The 16307-nt window shown below is 36.4% G+C and overlaps 1 protein-coding gene across 3 annotated transcripts; it reads right to left on the bottom strand.

Moving 5' to 3' along the window:
- Window positions 1-340: 340 nt before the first annotated feature.
- On the bottom strand, window positions 341-16268 carry l(2)gl (LLGL domain-containing protein l(2)gl). Of its 3 annotated transcripts, none has more exons than XM_066736216.1 (13): window positions 14676-16268; window positions 12372-12469; window positions 9933-10023; window positions 7533-7774; window positions 7109-7247; window positions 6283-6497; window positions 5754-6060; window positions 4092-5662; window positions 3732-4009; window positions 3280-3412; window positions 2948-3165; window positions 2562-2644; window positions 341-2251 (listed from the first exon to the last, which is right to left on the bottom strand). In XM_066736216.1, the coding sequence occupies exons 1-13, from the start codon at window positions 14757-14759 to the stop codon at window positions 2150-2152; spliced, it is 3561 nt and encodes a 1186-aa protein (XP_066592313.1). In that variant the 5' UTR covers window positions 14760-16268; the 3' UTR covers window positions 341-2149. The 3 variants fall into 3 exon arrangements, with proteins under 3 accessions (XP_066592313.1, XP_066592314.1, XP_066592315.1); XM_066736217.1 differs by having other exon boundaries at window positions 6283-6470; XM_066736218.1 differs by having other exon boundaries at window positions 2948-3147; window positions 6283-6470.
- Window positions 16269-16307: the final 39 nt, after the last annotated feature.

Here is a 16307-nt window from a genome sequence, read left to right as displayed (position 1 = left end):
ATTTCTAGGAAAATTCCATCTAAGTCCTGAGGCCCCTGAGGGTTGCTCTTCGACGACTCCTTGTAATGCTCAAGAATCACTTTCGTCTAGAGATGGTTCATGTGGACTAGCCTATATGAGAATCCTTTTTATATTTGATATCTTTATTTTTACTCAACGTAATATCATTTATTTATGACCGTATTTTTTTACTATAACTTTCGAGGAACAACAAGTTTAACTTATGTAAAATAAATCATATATTTTTAAAACAAGTGGTATAAACAGATTATTAATGTAGTAGTAATCATATAAAATATGATGAAATGTTAAAGAGGATAAAGACAAAATGTGGGCGATATCAAGTTGTTTTTGTTTTGTATTATTAAGGTAAAAAATAACAAGTGACTTTACAAAAGTATAAGTGGAATTTCATTAGTACATATACATCTGGTTTTAATCTTAATAATATTGTATATCACTGATGCATTTTACAATTCTTGATACTAATGGGTAATACAGAGTGGATCACCGCGCGACAAGAAAGTAACGATAGACCAGTAATTAGCGTAAACATTAGAGGCACGTTAGGCGCAAGGTGTGATAATAAGTTTTCCTTTTTTTTTTCTTTTCAATCGTTCCGAAAGCTGAGTAGTTTTGCCATTAAGCCATAGCTCGAACTCGGGCTATATGAATAAATATAGCTCTTCGAACGTCTATTTATTATCTAACTAGTTTTTAAAATTATTTTCGTAAAACTATTGCGTGATCAATAAAAGTGATACAAGTCAATTCAATGAATTCACATTTGATAATTCAATACAAAAATTGAATTAAAAATCGATACAAAGCTGCTATTCTTTTGTACGGGCTGAAGATAAAACTTTATGACAGTAATAATAATAATAATAATGAAGTAGAGAAGAGTTTATTTGCATGGACCTTCTGTTAACATTAACAAACTTTGAGTAATTAACTGTTTTAGTATATTGTCAGAACGAGAAACAATCCTATATAAACTATCACGCAAAAAATTACCAATTTGTGGTTTTAGCCAATCCTTTAAAACTTAATAGGAATAATAAATTACATGAAAACTAGTTTTTAAGAACGTATGCGAGGATGTCTCGCAATATAAAAATCAGTGAACAATCAAATCACGAAATTGTTTATAATTTAATATAGAAGACTTAACCGTTAATCAATATTGTTAAAAAAAATATAACTTTTAAGGTGTCTTCTCTACGTCATGGCCACATAGATACTGGTGCCTTAAGTTTCTTTCTCTTAAACTCCTTTCTTATTCACACAATATAATTCTAGTTAAGTAGCGCTCTATTCTGGTTCGGAACATCAATCAACAGTTATTTCTTATTTTCATGGTTCCATTCAAGATTTTTGGACGTCCGAAACTTTTAAAAATACTGTAGAAGGTTTAAGTCGCATTGTTATCATTTAAAAATAAGGGGTTAATACAATTTTAGATATTGTATTACGATATGATAATGGCTTGCATATTCAATCTGTGATGTATATAATTATATATCTGTACACGAAGCTTTAGAATGTTAGTATTCCTTTCCTTCCAATTTTTTATTCTGTCCTTTGATATTCAGTTAAAAAACTTATAAAATAGTTGACAAATAATGCTTTATGCTTTGTATAAAAAAATTTATTTTCTTTTATAATCGTTATGATACGTTTCTTATATATTAATTATTAGAGAATTAAAAAAGTCAAATGCGTTGAATTTCTTTCAAAGGAACTATTTTGGAAAAGCATGATCCAGCTAAATGGAATACCATAAATTTAAATGGAATAATGCCAACGATGAATAAAATACTCGTTTCTTTGACCTTTATGATTAAAATAGTTTTTTTAACAAAGAAAAATAAAAATAGTTAAAATGAATAAAGAATCTTTTGGACAAATTTGGCAGTCGTTATAGATGAAGGAGCTTTCCAATGGAATTCTAAAAGCTTAGTCATTTAACGATTATCACTAACACTGTATAATAATCTATATCATTTTAAAAAATCTACAGTGTATAAACTATAGCCGCTGTGTACACGCTTGTTACTATTAAGTAAGGCTACAGACCTAGTCGCTTTTAACTCGACGTGTAGAGTGTAAAATCGATGCTTGGTCAGAGTACATATTTTGTACTACTTTAAGATCCCACCTCCTCTGGCCTAGCCAATGGAGCCTTTGTCTTTTCAGTAGTAACTGTAGTTGTTGTTACTTCTAGGTTTGCCAAATCTGCAGCACTAATCTGAAATACCAAATAAAAATGTATTAATTTACAAGTCTTTTTAATTCTTATAAAAGCAATATTCACACATTGTAATGTGGAAATAAAAATAATTTCTCTAGAATGTGTTAAATAAAAGAAATTTACTCGATAAATACTTGTTATTGTTTTACACAGAAAATAGAGAATGTTAGTATGTATAAAGGATACAAATGAATTCATAATAGATTAATATCGAGGTTACGACCGACACCAATGGTAACACGGTACTTAAATTACCCGTTACCTTTAGCTACCAGTACAAAAAAATTAATTAGTGCCGCTTGCTAACCTCGACATTGGGGGGTAGTGTGATGGTAGCATGTGTCGTTGTTGTTTCAGTACCACTGCGTATTTCTCTCTCTACTGTGGTGCCTGTGCAATAATAAAAGCAAAAACATAACGGTAACTTCAATGAAACAAAAACAAATAAATACTATAAGCATAGAACGAAACAAATGACTTAATAATGTACTGAATCTAATACATAATGGCATTACTAATAGGTTAAAAAATTAATAAATAATTAGCGTAGACCTAAAAAAAAAACATATCATGAAAAAGTTTGTAAAAGCTATATCTAAGCAATTAAATATAAAATGTGAAACTAAACAAATAGATATATTATTTTTATAAATTTGTATATATGCATGCTGCGTTTGATATGATTATACGCACTATTCACTTGTTGCATTTCATTCGCTTGATTGGTTTCAATTTCACCATTCGTGGTAGTATTGTTGGTAGTTTGAGAAACGACAGTAGTTGTTTTTACGACGATAGATTCATTTTGGGTGGAAATTTCTGAGGTTCGAGAAGTAACTTCCATCTTTAGGCCGGCCAATCGATTATGAAGGTCTTCGGAAGATGTGGCATTTCTAAAAAGTGAACTGTTACTGCCAGGCGATGGCAAGTACACCGTAAGCATATTAATTAGCATTTGATAAAAAGGAAAATTAAAGATTCAGAAAGAATAAAAAAAGAAGCGTTGAAATGCCTTCTAAACTCACAGTAAATGATCTTTAACACTGTCAATTGTAATGTCTCCAATGGAACTTAAATCTTGACGATCGTCGTCTCCATTGACGTCAGTGACGCTAGCAGCAGGCCTAAGTGATGGTTCTTTCGGAGACTCTTCACCGGCTAAAAGAAGTGATCAACGATGGAAAGTAAAGCTTTTGGTTAACTTGTGATGCTTTTTAACTAGGTTAAAGGATAAACATTTATTCCATGACATCTAACCCATGATATTTCTCCCTATTAAATGTTTGTAGCAAAGCAGACAAAAATTCACTGAACATGGAAATTATTATGCAGCAACGAAAATAAGACAAAACGAACGATCTTGAACATATACTAATATTAACACGGCATAATTTTTTGTGATTTGTATATGAGAAAGAATGATTATAGAAGAATATATCTTATCTATTTATGTAGTAAAAACTTTCGGCATACTAACTTGAACCAGTTACACCATTTTCCGTAATAGTTTTAAGTACCGGTGTAGATTGATTTTCTTGAGGTTCCTCCTCATTCTCCGCAGCAGTCTCGTTAACTTCTTGTTCTGTGGCAGGCTCAGTTGTAGTTTCAGGAATAGGTCGAGCGTTAGGTGGTAGATTTAAGGCGCAATGGGCTTTCGTTACTTTCGTAGCTGAAAGAGAGATCCGTTGAAGTTCGGAGCTGGAGTGTAAGTATAACGCTTCTCCAGCCTTGGTGAAGGTCAATGAGGAAATTCCGCTAAAAATGTTGCATCATTAATACCAAGTATAATTTTTAAACGAATGCAAATTTTGAAAGAAAAAAATAAAACTAAATTTACTTGATGTCTTCACGTTTTATTGCCGCCGCATTTAGCTGTCTTCTCAATTCAGGGATACTCAGTACCAGAACGTCTCCTAAATTAGTTAAGCATAGCAGACACGTCTCCTCGTGGTTTCCGGAAAGCTCTACGTGACATGAGAATTTAGCAAATCCTGTTTTTCGCACTCGAGATCCTTCATGAGCAGTGAGTTTGTATTTGCAATAGGGCTTTAAGGAAGGCAAACTAAATATTTTGAATTGTTCTTCACTGGCGATTACCACTCTGTGCGGTGAAGCCATATCTGGTCCACGAATAATTCCACTTTCAGCCTCGAAAGGCTCTGGCAAAGGCACGCCGGATCCATCAAGAATCGTTATTGCAATTACAGGAGCGCGGTGCTTCAATTGAATTTCTTTACCCAAAGTACAATTCACGTCTTCCTCCGTTCTTCTAGCACCGGCTGGTATGGCCAGGGTAAAAACATAAACAGTACCATTGTTCGTACCAGCCCAGAGGGTAGGTGTCGTGTTTTGCATACTGATGATATAACTTCTGGCAAAATAAAGGCAACGTACCATCGAGCCTAGTGCATCGTCCACAGGACGAGCTTCGATTTGCCTCTCAACTGGTTTTAATTCTGCCGGTGTTATGTCAGCACCTGCATTAACAGGAGGCTCCTTTTTCTTTTCAACTACTGTGGAGCGTGGTGGACTAGCTGTGGTAGCTCGTCGCTGTGATCTTCCTTTTCTCAATCTGCGGAACGACTCGCGTAAGGATTTCTTGAAAGACTTTCGCCTGGATATAGGAGTATCTCCGGCACCAGAGAGATCATTGGGATTAAGGGTACATTTCACACTAACTGCTTTGGACCTTACATAATCGAACACGGCTAATCCATGAGCTGTACCAGCAGCGACCAATCCCCACTGGCTTTGTATTGCTAACGCTGTAGCAGCTGCTGGTGGATAAAGCTGCAAAAGAGCTTGTGGTTGAAAACCAACAGCAAAAGATATACTGGTGGTTCTCGATGGAAGATGATCGTGACCTTTCCACACAAATCCATCTCGATCGTTTACAATATTCATTGTTACAGCTTTGATTTCCTTGTTTACTGGTTTATCATTGATAATAGCAGTTATTACGTGTCCTGCTGTGCCAGCAATCACTAAAGTTGACGAGAAAGGACATAGCAGCACTTTCTTAATCGCCAGTCTGGGATCGTCCGAGTAAGGATCAAAAGTTCCTACTTTCCTGAATGGAGGCCACTCGTCTTCTTCATCGTCAGGTGGCTGTTCGAGAACATCCAAGTGTTCACCAGTGAACAGAATTGACGAATTATATTTGTACAAAGGCGTCAGTGTAACATCCGAAGCATTCCAAAACCTCACGGTACCATCTTCGTGACCTGTGAGCAATAGCTCACGAGCTTTTGGCTTATCAGGATTGGCTGGCTTCGAGCAAAGAATCGTTCCACCGTCGATTGGCCATGGCTTTTCAGAATAAAGATGCTCGGTTTGCGTTTTACCAGCAGCAGTTACTGCTTCCCACAATTCCTCCGGTACGTTTGGTATATGCTGAGAACACGTTACCTAAAAAATAATTACAATTTTTTAAAATAATTTTTCTATCTGATGAACCTAATTTATTATTAGTTCTTAGTTATAGGTAAAAGGTATTTACCGCACTGGCGTGAAGAGAAACCAAATATGGTAAAGCCATCATTTTCCAATCAGGACTAGTCAAGTCAATAGCGACAACCTCTTCCTCTGCCAGAACTATGAGAGCCTCTGGGTTTTCAGCAGAACTCTCCTTGTTTTCTGACTCTTTTTCTTCTTCATCTTTCTTGGGGAACACAACAAAGAAGTCAATCACTTTCGAGGTAAAATCAAATACCACGTGTTTCTCCTTTGCCATCACGGTTATCGTGTGACGATCGTCATAACTCGCACGTTGCATGCCACCAGAAAACATAATAAGCTCCCCATGTCTAAAAATGATGAAAATTTGATTAAACTTGATTTATCTTAAAAACAGAGCTTTCAAACAAATTGTATTATTAATACATTGATATTAGGCAAATTAGGGTTTCTATATCAAGCATTTAACATTGCTACGATACGATTAAGTGTTAAACGATAGCTTACAGGTAGATGAATGTAATTTTAGTAGAAAAAATATTAAGATTGGTGGTTTATTGAAAGGAACTTACTCAGCAGTGGGATAAACTAGAATTTTCGTGACCGCCTTACAGGGGAAAGGACCGTAAAGGGTTGTAGGCTCCGGTGTGGCATCGCTTCCGGGGCTCCAGAATGTGTAAGATCCGTCGTTGTGAGAAGAGACAAAACGATCCTCAGAGACCCAATGAACAGACTCCAACTGTTGCGTGGAGACGAATGTCTGCGCACGCGAAAACAAACCCATCAGCTGCACGTACACGTTCGCCAAAAAACCACCAAAGACACAAACGACAATAAGAATGTGTATGCGAGTGTGTTTACGTTATACCAATACGCTATTCGTTCACTTGTAAGCATTGTCCAAAAAAGGTAATTACGAATGAATTTCTGTGAGTTTTCTTGATTCCAAATTAGTCTTAACTTGTTACCTTCGTTAACCTTCAAAGAACTACGTGAGTTAACTCAATGACTCAAAATAATTGTTTGTTCACTGCTATAAATTCAAGATGATAATGAAATATTACTTTGAATTGAAAGTTATATTCATATTATAGAAATAGAAAACTTAACAGCTTAATATATGTAGTTTTAAGGTAATAATAATTTACCAAAATAAATATTCTATTAGAAGATTCTTGTGTCTTCAAAGAATCTTTTAGGTACATATATTTTTCACATAGTCCTCAAGAGTTAAGCAACAGATTAATTAAGTCTGTGAGATTGTATTAATCACGCGTATAACGTAAAGTTATTTATTTTAACAGCATATGCAAGCGTTTCGTTATAACAGCAATTATTTTAATTGTAAGTAAATGATTTTGGCGAATATGAATGGGGACAGGAATACAGAAGACCCACCTGCTGCGCTCCGGGCGTGGCTTTATTCCAAAGAACCATTAAGCCACGATTATATCCAATTAAAATATTATCTGGATGACCAGGTTGCTCTGCGATTGCCTCAACTGCTCCCGGATTTTTTTTATAATCTTTTGGAACACTGTAACATTATTTAAATACTTATTCGTTTCAAAGTTGCATAAATACAGGATGTTATCTGAATAACGGTCAAGCCAGAAGTCATAAATAAATGGGACCATACTGAGTAAAAAATGTACCATCAACTTTTGGTACGTATTACGGTAAATAATTGTTTAATTTTCTAGTTTAGTGTGACATACTTCAATGGCAAAAAATTTGAAGGCTCTTAAACAATTTGCTTGGACTGGAAAATGCGGAGAGACTTTTTTACTCAGCGTACAAGTTTTTATGACTTTTTACTTACTTCTGCATTACTACGTCTTGGTAAATAATGTTGTCAGGCATCACAAAAGTTTTCAGGTTCAACAGATAAATGTTACCACCTTCGGTTCCCAGTAGAAGGTGCTCACCGCTGGATTCCAAGCACATTGCTGATATTTTTTTCAATTTACCCTCCAAAGACAACGACTTCGTTTCCACCACCGAATTTTCATTGATCTCCAACATGTGTAAGGAATTATCATCGCACAGTGACACCACTCGACCCTAAAAAAAGTGAAAAAAAATTAATAAATAAGGAGAGACATCGATCTTATAAATTACATCCGTTAATATTTATACGAGTTTATTGTACTTGGAGTGTTTTGCTAATACTCAACTATTACCACTGCGTTTCTCTAACGGTAATTAATTCAAGCCAAATATAAACATTCGCTCACGTAATTATTACGCGTAAATCTCTTTCGCAACTCTTTTGCTTCTCACGCCAAAGTTTTTCTCACGTTTTGTTTATAGCGAGCAATCATCAAGAAAAATTGACTTTCTATGGAAAGATCATTCTTAATGCACCTCCCTCCCGCCCTTTCCTCTTACCGAGGAAAGTTTAAAGGCTACGAAAAATACAAAGGAATATGAGAATAATATGCACTGATATCTTATCGCGAGAGAGAGATTCACTTATAAACCTATGATAACACCGCTTGTATTCTCGTTTTCGTATCAGGGTGTTCCAGGAATTGAAAATGATTGATTTCAATATAAAACTGCATATCATTGGAACAACAAAAATGGTTTGGAAATGCAATAAGAGTTTTCTGTGGCGTATCATTCCAAACATTATTTTTTGTCATTTTTACCATTAATAATTAGTAATCCAATAATTTGTTAGGAAATTAAATGCTATTATTACTCCTGCAATGATTTTGCAATTGTATAGAAAATTCATCTCGTTTTCCTTTTAATTTCAACCCAAAGCAGAGGGTTGCGAGGGACAACGAATACCGTGATATCAAAAGTAGCTTTTTATCTTGAAAGCTGTAAAGTTTTTGCAGTAGTTAATCCGTTTATGACGAATACAAGTAGATAACAAAGAAGACATTTGTAGAGAAACACGATTATTTCTTAATCTTGAAAAGTCCTGCCTGGGGCATTTCTGGTACACAAAGTCTACGAAATAGGAACTTGCGTTATATGCTTATACAGGGCGTGACACTCATTCATGTTAAATTGAAATTTTTAGATAGAGGATAAAAATCTGAAGGGAAAATTCTTAAGAAAATTTTTAAGCTTAATAATAATTAAAAAGTTTTGAAGGATTGAATGTTTTGCAATTTCAAGCTTCTGATTGGTCGATCACTCCAGTGACGTTCAGCCAACTGGATGTCACTAAATTCGTTTACTGACATTCAACCAATATGGAACTTCGAACAAAAAGTTTTTAATCTTAAATAACTTTTTAATTAGAGGGCGGATTAAAAAATACTATTAAAGTTTTCTTCTTAGAATTCCCCTATCTTTTTATATATTTGTGATTGACAAAATATTTTGTTACGCCCTGTATAATTAAAATTTCGCTTTAAAACACTTTTACAGGTTATAAAGTTTTTGCAATGTCCAGTTTTTCCTAGTTGCTTTTTTGTTAAACAAGGACGGAAGGGACGAAGAGGTGGCATTGGGCTAATAGAGGAAAGCATACAAAAAGAAAACGTGTTGTTTATCAATGGACATGTGTGCACGCGTGCACACACGGGGAGCTGGTGCTGGCAGTTACGCAACTCGCAAGGAGAGCACGCGTTCAAATAAGCGGGACAGGGTGTCGCATTACTTTGCAACGTAGACGGATCTTAAAACAACATTTCAACTCAACTATCATGCCATAATTTATTTCGTAATAAAGACTGTGCCCTGATTAATTACTAAAGTAATAATTACCGATTTTAATAAACACGCGAAATACCATTAATTATAAAAATTACAACAGAAATTAGAATAAAAAACTAAACCATTCGTTAGAATGAAAAAATAATACATTTTTAATTAACCATCAGACAACTTTATAATCTTAAAACAAACGTGCTAAGAAAAATGAATAATTTACGAGATTCATTTTAATTACAAGTCACGGATTATCGCGATAACTTTATCAAACGCGTTGTTAGCTCTTTCGTCTAATTAGACTAATTAACAATTACCAAGCTTCCATCGATAATTATGCAGATTTAACAGTGCAATTCGTTAATACTTGTACATTTTATGCATTCTTTAAGCCAAATGTTATAATATTTATGGTTTTAGCATTTGCTTAGTAGGAAAAGATATTTTTAAGTATACGCAAACGTATTATAAGATTGGCATTTCGCAATGTCTGTGGGGAATTAATGGGAAAGGATTCCAAGTTATAAAGTGTAATGTTTATTGGCCTTACCTCATTAGGCAGGGCGATGATCTTGGTAACCGCATTCTCTCCACTTTCGGTAGAATGCTGACCATAAAATTCCACACCGGGTCGTCCAAATCTGTGGTAACGGGTGAGTTAAGGTTTCTACGGACTTCCAATACGCACGTATGTACTTATAGCACACACATGCAAAAGTATTCGTGAAAACACGAAAGAAAACGAAAGCGATCGATGGGCGAAAAGGAGAATGAGGTATGCAATGTTTTGGAACTTGGAACGAATTGCTGACGAATCTACGATGTTACGTCAACAAATCCGATGACCATAATGGTCCCAACCATCTTTTTTTGTTTTCATTCATAATCAATTTTTTATTTCTTTTCAAGCCAGTTTCATAGACTCGCGCGGTCTTTCATAATCTGGCGAAAAAGTGAATAAGCTGAGCAATGTTTGGAAACGAATTGCTGACCAATCCACGACGTTACGTCAATGTCTCGATGACATAATAATCGAACTTTTTTTAAATTTATAGTCAGTGTCTTTTATGTCTTTCAGAGCACTTTTAAAACCGCATATTCTGTACGTAGTAGCCTATCGTTTTAAAGTGTCCAGTTTGGTTAGTTATAACAGTACCTATTCAATATTTGTATAAAGGAAAATGAGTGAGTAATATTTGAAAATTAGTTGCTGACGAATCTACTACCTTACGTCGATGCACCAATGACTATATTTATTTAAGCTATATTATTAAAAATTGTAATTCATTTTTTCATTCCAAACATATTTTCGAACTCACAAAATTGATCAAAATTATCCAATATTTTTAAGGCGTTCAAAGTTTGCTTCAAATGTACTTCATTTTTGCAAGAAAAAAAAATAAACAAAATTTGGAAACGAATATCTGACGAATCTACCAATTTACGTCAACGCACCAACACAGTTATATGTATTTATTTATAATGAATTTAATTCCAAGCAAGTTTGAGAAATCACGTGGTCTGTCAAAATTAGCCGATTGCTTCCAAGTGTCTACGAACTGGTTACTTTTAGATGTACTCCCCAAGGTTTTTACTGTGCTGGAATGAAAACAAATATACAACTAAAGCGTGCAAGCCTTGTTTCGCACACCTAGTTTATTTTCATTGTCTGTATTCACTGCATGTCTCATTAAAAAATTGTCATTCTCAGTACTCTTTAGAAACTTTTTTGGGAACGTTCAAAAAACGTAACGCTGTATTTGTTCGATTTGTATGTGCTTATTACATATTCACCGTATTTATTTTTGTTTATGATTTATATACTAAAATATTTAGTAAACATTTAATAATTTACAGCTTGTTTTTGTAGAAAATCCATATTGTGTGTTTACCGTTTATTTGTATATAAGAAAACTAATTAAATTTTCAAAAAAGAAAGATTGATTTTACCAACGAGAATCTTTCTTGTTTTTCTTTACACTTTCATAGGCCTCCGGGACAATCATCGACGCGACGAGAGTTAAAGAATCAACGATCCAATTTTAGCTGCGGCCACCAAGATAAGCCGAGGCGACGATTATTCTTCCAAAAAAAAAATCGCGAAACTTCATCAATACGAATGAACATGTTTACGTGTAACCACGAATATAAAAAATTTATTATGTGTTTAGTGTTGATTAAGGCTCGTATAAAATAAATGGTACAAAATTCTTAAAATTAGTTTATATATATTTATCGATTTGGCACGAGTAAACTGGACACCTTGTATAAAAGCGATTTGTCATTAGCTACAAATGCTCTGAACTTGGACTTGCATGATTTTTTTTCGAGTCTTCAAAAAAAAAAAAAACAAAAAAAAATGCTTGATTCCACCCATGAAAAGCGTTGTGTGTATACGGTCGATGTTTCTCTTCAAATCGATGAGAAAGCAGTTCTCAAAATGTTCTCACTATTAGCCGATAAAAAAATAAACAAATAAATATTGCAGGAGTGTATCGAAGATTGATCGAGCAGTCTTGATCTCATTTTTGATTTTGTTGAATTTGCAAGTATGAATATTCGCATTTATAGATAGAAAGGAAAGGGGTGGGGGTGTAGGAGATTGTAGCGTTGGTATCGAGGTACGCCATTCTAAAATTAGCGTCCGCGCTTGAAATCCCAGAACGTCGATCGGTTCCTTTCCCTTCGGGCGTAAGGACGAGAGGTTTTCGAGGATTTATCGAGCGACGCGCCAAGCATCATCGAACGATACTTAGGATAGTGAATAGAAGGGGGGAGGAATAAAATGAAGGATCGAGAAAGCGTAGGAGAGAGGGGAGTCAAATAGTTAGAGAGAGAAAGAGAGACCCGGAATAACCAGATTATAAATATATACTAGAGAGGTGCAAAAGGAAAGAACGTGGCATCGTGGAGAAAAGGAAGATCGTGGAAAGGGAAATAGAAAAGAAAATAAGAGAAAAAGGGTTTCTTGAATGACTAAAAAGGATACACCTTGATAGCGCCGGATGCCGTGCCGATGATCATCAGCCGTAAGCTTGGATCCCAGGCGAGAGCGGTTGGTTTGTTAGGAAAACCATGCTGCACCGTCTGAAAACAGAACCGAAAACAAATCACAAATTAATTCACTGGTACTAGTCCCCTGTAAATAAGAAAATATTTTTCTTTCTTTTTTACCAGAACGCATACTGAAAATTTGCCTAAAAAATATTTTATATAATTAAATTCCTTTGAGGAGAACTTCTATATTTAGAGGTCCCAGGCCTCGAAAGGTCAATAGTAACTCGAGTTAACGATAATTAAAGTATTTGACTTTCAAGATCACAATTGACGCGATTCGAAACGACGAGCATTTCTCCAGCGAAATAATATGTGGAATGTGTATGACCCATTAGTGTCTGGATGATCGTTGGTGATAATTAGGGGCGGGGGGATAGGTGCGCTTACTTTCGAAATAACATGAAATGCGCCGAGCAACGAGATTTGGCGAAAGCCGAGACCGATTACTCATCGAACTTTACGGGATGAGTCAGATTTGGAAAAGTTGGTTTTAATAGAGCCGACGGCGGAGCGATTATCGCGAATCGAAGCATACGAACCGACGCGAACCTGCACGAGCCTACACGAACCACGCGTATGGCGTGCTGGGCACGTGCGTCAAGTTCGTTTCAACAATTTCTAGCACTCACACCGCTTCGTTCTTTCAGTCACAAACGATAAAAGTCATTCGAAAAGCAACGAGCAAGTGGCTTAATTGGAATAAATTGAAGTATCGACACCAGATGGAACCAGCTCTATCCTGTCTACGGTAGCGTCATTGGCCAAAATTCTACTTTTTTCTATCGTAACAGGCGTCCATATTCGACAGTTCCCTCTATTTCACGGCGAACGAATTAAAACGACCAACGATTTACGCGGGATACATTTCGTGCTCTGACCACAGGACGGATGGGGTATGTGTTCCGATTGCTCGAAATTATAACTAGGAAAACACAATAGCCACTGATTCGTCATTCTACTTTACTCTTAATACCTGTAGTTTGTGAGTACTATCTTATAATGAATGAGTGTCATTGGTCGGGGAAGAAGCCAAGCTACGGATCGGAGAGACGGTAAAGTACACAGTTATACCGTGCTTTATTTAAAAGATAAGAGCAAGGAAAGAGAATGAAAGAGTAAATTATATGGATATGATATTTAGGGATATAACCGCCAATTTTCGACTATTAACGTATGTACAGACAAGGCAAATAAAGAAAATGGGCAGGGCCGGTTATCAGCTATTTGCAGACGGAAAAGATAAAATCGTTTGGTATCTTTTTCTCTTCGAAACCGGCACTGGCCATTAAAAAAGGAGAGGGAAGACAAAAAAATGAAGATATCAAGTTTCAAGAAGTCGCAGTGGATGTATCGGTTCGAGGCTATCCTGACCTAATTTGCATAGCAACCACTAGAATCTTTAAGCCTTTCGTTGTACCGATGGAGACAATGTGTAAAAAGTATCGAATCGTGATAAGGCTTCACGACGATGCATTATTTGTCACAAGTGCCATTGGGAAGATACGTTAATGAATACACAATAAACCAGGTAGCAACAAATCCTACTGCCTCGACTCCTAATAGCACGCTTTACCTGTTGCTACCTCGCTAAATTCTAAACTCCGATGAAAACTACAATTTTACAGCGAGAAAAATGCAAAAACCCCGATGCACATCGCTCATCCATAACACAAAAGATAAGCAGCAATATCTGCGATATATTCTCAGTTGATAAATGATTTGCACGATCAATATCGAATTTATCCATAATCGTACACACACACAAACACGGTATATGTCATAAATAAGAAATTGCTAAGGTGTGGCCAAAGGGTTTCGTCTGTCCAATAGGTTAGTTTATCTCAGCTGTACTTTCTACACATTTCTCATGTATAATTAAAAGAAATACAGAGATAAACGTTGTGTCTAAAGCACGACTAGTACAATTGAAAGAAAAAACTTTGTTACAAGAATATACAGTTATCTCTATTGACGTTTTTATTTTAATAACCTGAAGGAGTGGGTGGAGGATGGCGAAGCGGGGTTATTCGATAGCAAGTTGCAGTTTTTGGAAAAAAAAAGAATGGTTATAGGGAGAGTCGTAAGGTGGAGGTAGAAAACCTGTCACACGAGAGCTTGGATATACACGAGAAGCAAATAGCAACGCGGACGGGGTAGAAAGGATGGTATGGTAGAGACACAGAGTGAAGGTATTATTTCATCGCTCGACTGCGAACTAATCGTGCACGAATCTCACCTTTCTAAAGGCAAAAAGATCTTTTTGCAGTTTCTGTCGTTCGGCCGTGGGTTGTTGGCCCTTCCCTCTGATAAACTTCAGCATCTTCGTGCGATGCGTCCGTCACGGAAGATTATCCTGCCAAAAGTACACTGTGTTGGTTGTTGTATCTGTGAGTGGCAACACTCCTGCAGCCTCAACGCACGACAGATCCGATGCCTCTCTCTCTCCTCCCGGAGCCCTCTTTCTTCACACTCGCGGAATCTATCTCCGTTTATCTCACTGCTCTCACACGGATTCGCGAACGCCGTAATTAAAACATTCTTGAATGAACGGTAAAACTGGCGCGTGTACCGTAATAGTCAGTTTTAGTCGGTGCGTTTGAGCGCACACGTCTGTCGGACGTATAAGAGTGCAGGAGACACGGTCGGTTACGAACACACGCGCACAAGCAGAATGACATATATGTATATACACAGAAATACGACAGCACACGTCAGTCGTGTCTCTCCGGCGCACGCTGTGTCCTTATCCAGCGAATCGCTTGCTTTTCTCTCTCTTCTTTCTATCACTTTTACTACTACTACTACTACTACTCTACTACCAAGCACCAACGAGGCCTGATCCTGATGTGTCAGCCGCTTCAGCTTTCGCGCCGAAAATTCGAGAAAATCCACGCGGACGATCACTTGATCAATGCAGATCTGGCCGTGCTGATATTTTCCGGCATTACGTGCGAACCGTGACGTCACAAAACGTACAAAAGCATCGGAATACTTGTATGCACAGAGACGTGAAGCTACTCCACGTCCATCGTCCGCGTCTCTCTCGTGTCTTTCACCGTTCGTTGGTTGATGCTTGCCTGCGTCGGCCTTCCAGTTTCCACCAATCAACGCGTTCGATCATCTTCGCTAAAGCTCGGCTCAAATCGCCATCCCTCGCTGTCGGGCGCGCCCGTACGAACAATGACCTCCCAACTCATTGTTGCCAACTCTACCAACAGCCTATACCTATACTATTGCATTATGATTTCTCTCTTTCTCTCTCTTCTTTGTTCAAACTCTACTTTGCTTATAAATACTTTATAACTCACGCTTAACCATTATTTTTCTCAACTTTGATGGTAGCCGATTTACTTTCTCTTCCCATAATACTCAAACTTATATTTAGTTTTCTAGCATCACTGTCGTGTTTCCACCAAATTATCCTAGCTAGCAAGAAGAATCCTTTTGGAGTTATATTTTATGAGACAAAAAATAAGTTGTTTTGAACTGTCGTGGTATCAGCAAATGTCTTTAGAATTCTTAAAGAGTTTAAGAGAGAATACTTTTTTTGTTTTGTAAAAATAGTTCTACAACTGTTTTTAAATAATTATGTTTGCTAACTGACATACTTATCCTTTTCTTTGGTATATTTTTAAATCAGTGTATATACATACAGCTGATGGTTGTTCACATTTCAGAAAATAATAATTATTACAGATTCCCGTACAATTATCCTGTAATTATAACGCGCTGAGCGTTTATTTGCAGTCCAAGCATGTCCTGTCAGGAAGTCACGCGCCGAACAGTTTCTATTTCCTTTACTGCCCGTTCATCATTTTACGGTCGAGTCATATAATATGCGTATGCGGAAATATTTTGTTGAAGCAGT

Source organism: Prorops nasuta, unplaced genomic scaffold (assembly GCF_024137725.1).
Source record: "Prorops nasuta isolate Cenicafe-Biocafe unplaced genomic scaffold, Cenicafe_Pnas_1.2 PNAS00015, whole genome shotgun sequence".
NCBI lineage: Eukaryota > Metazoa > Arthropoda > Insecta > Hymenoptera > Bethylidae > Prorops > Prorops nasuta.
The sequence above is the reverse complement of the archived record's forward strand: the minus strand, read 5'-3'. Positions and strand labels throughout refer to the sequence as shown.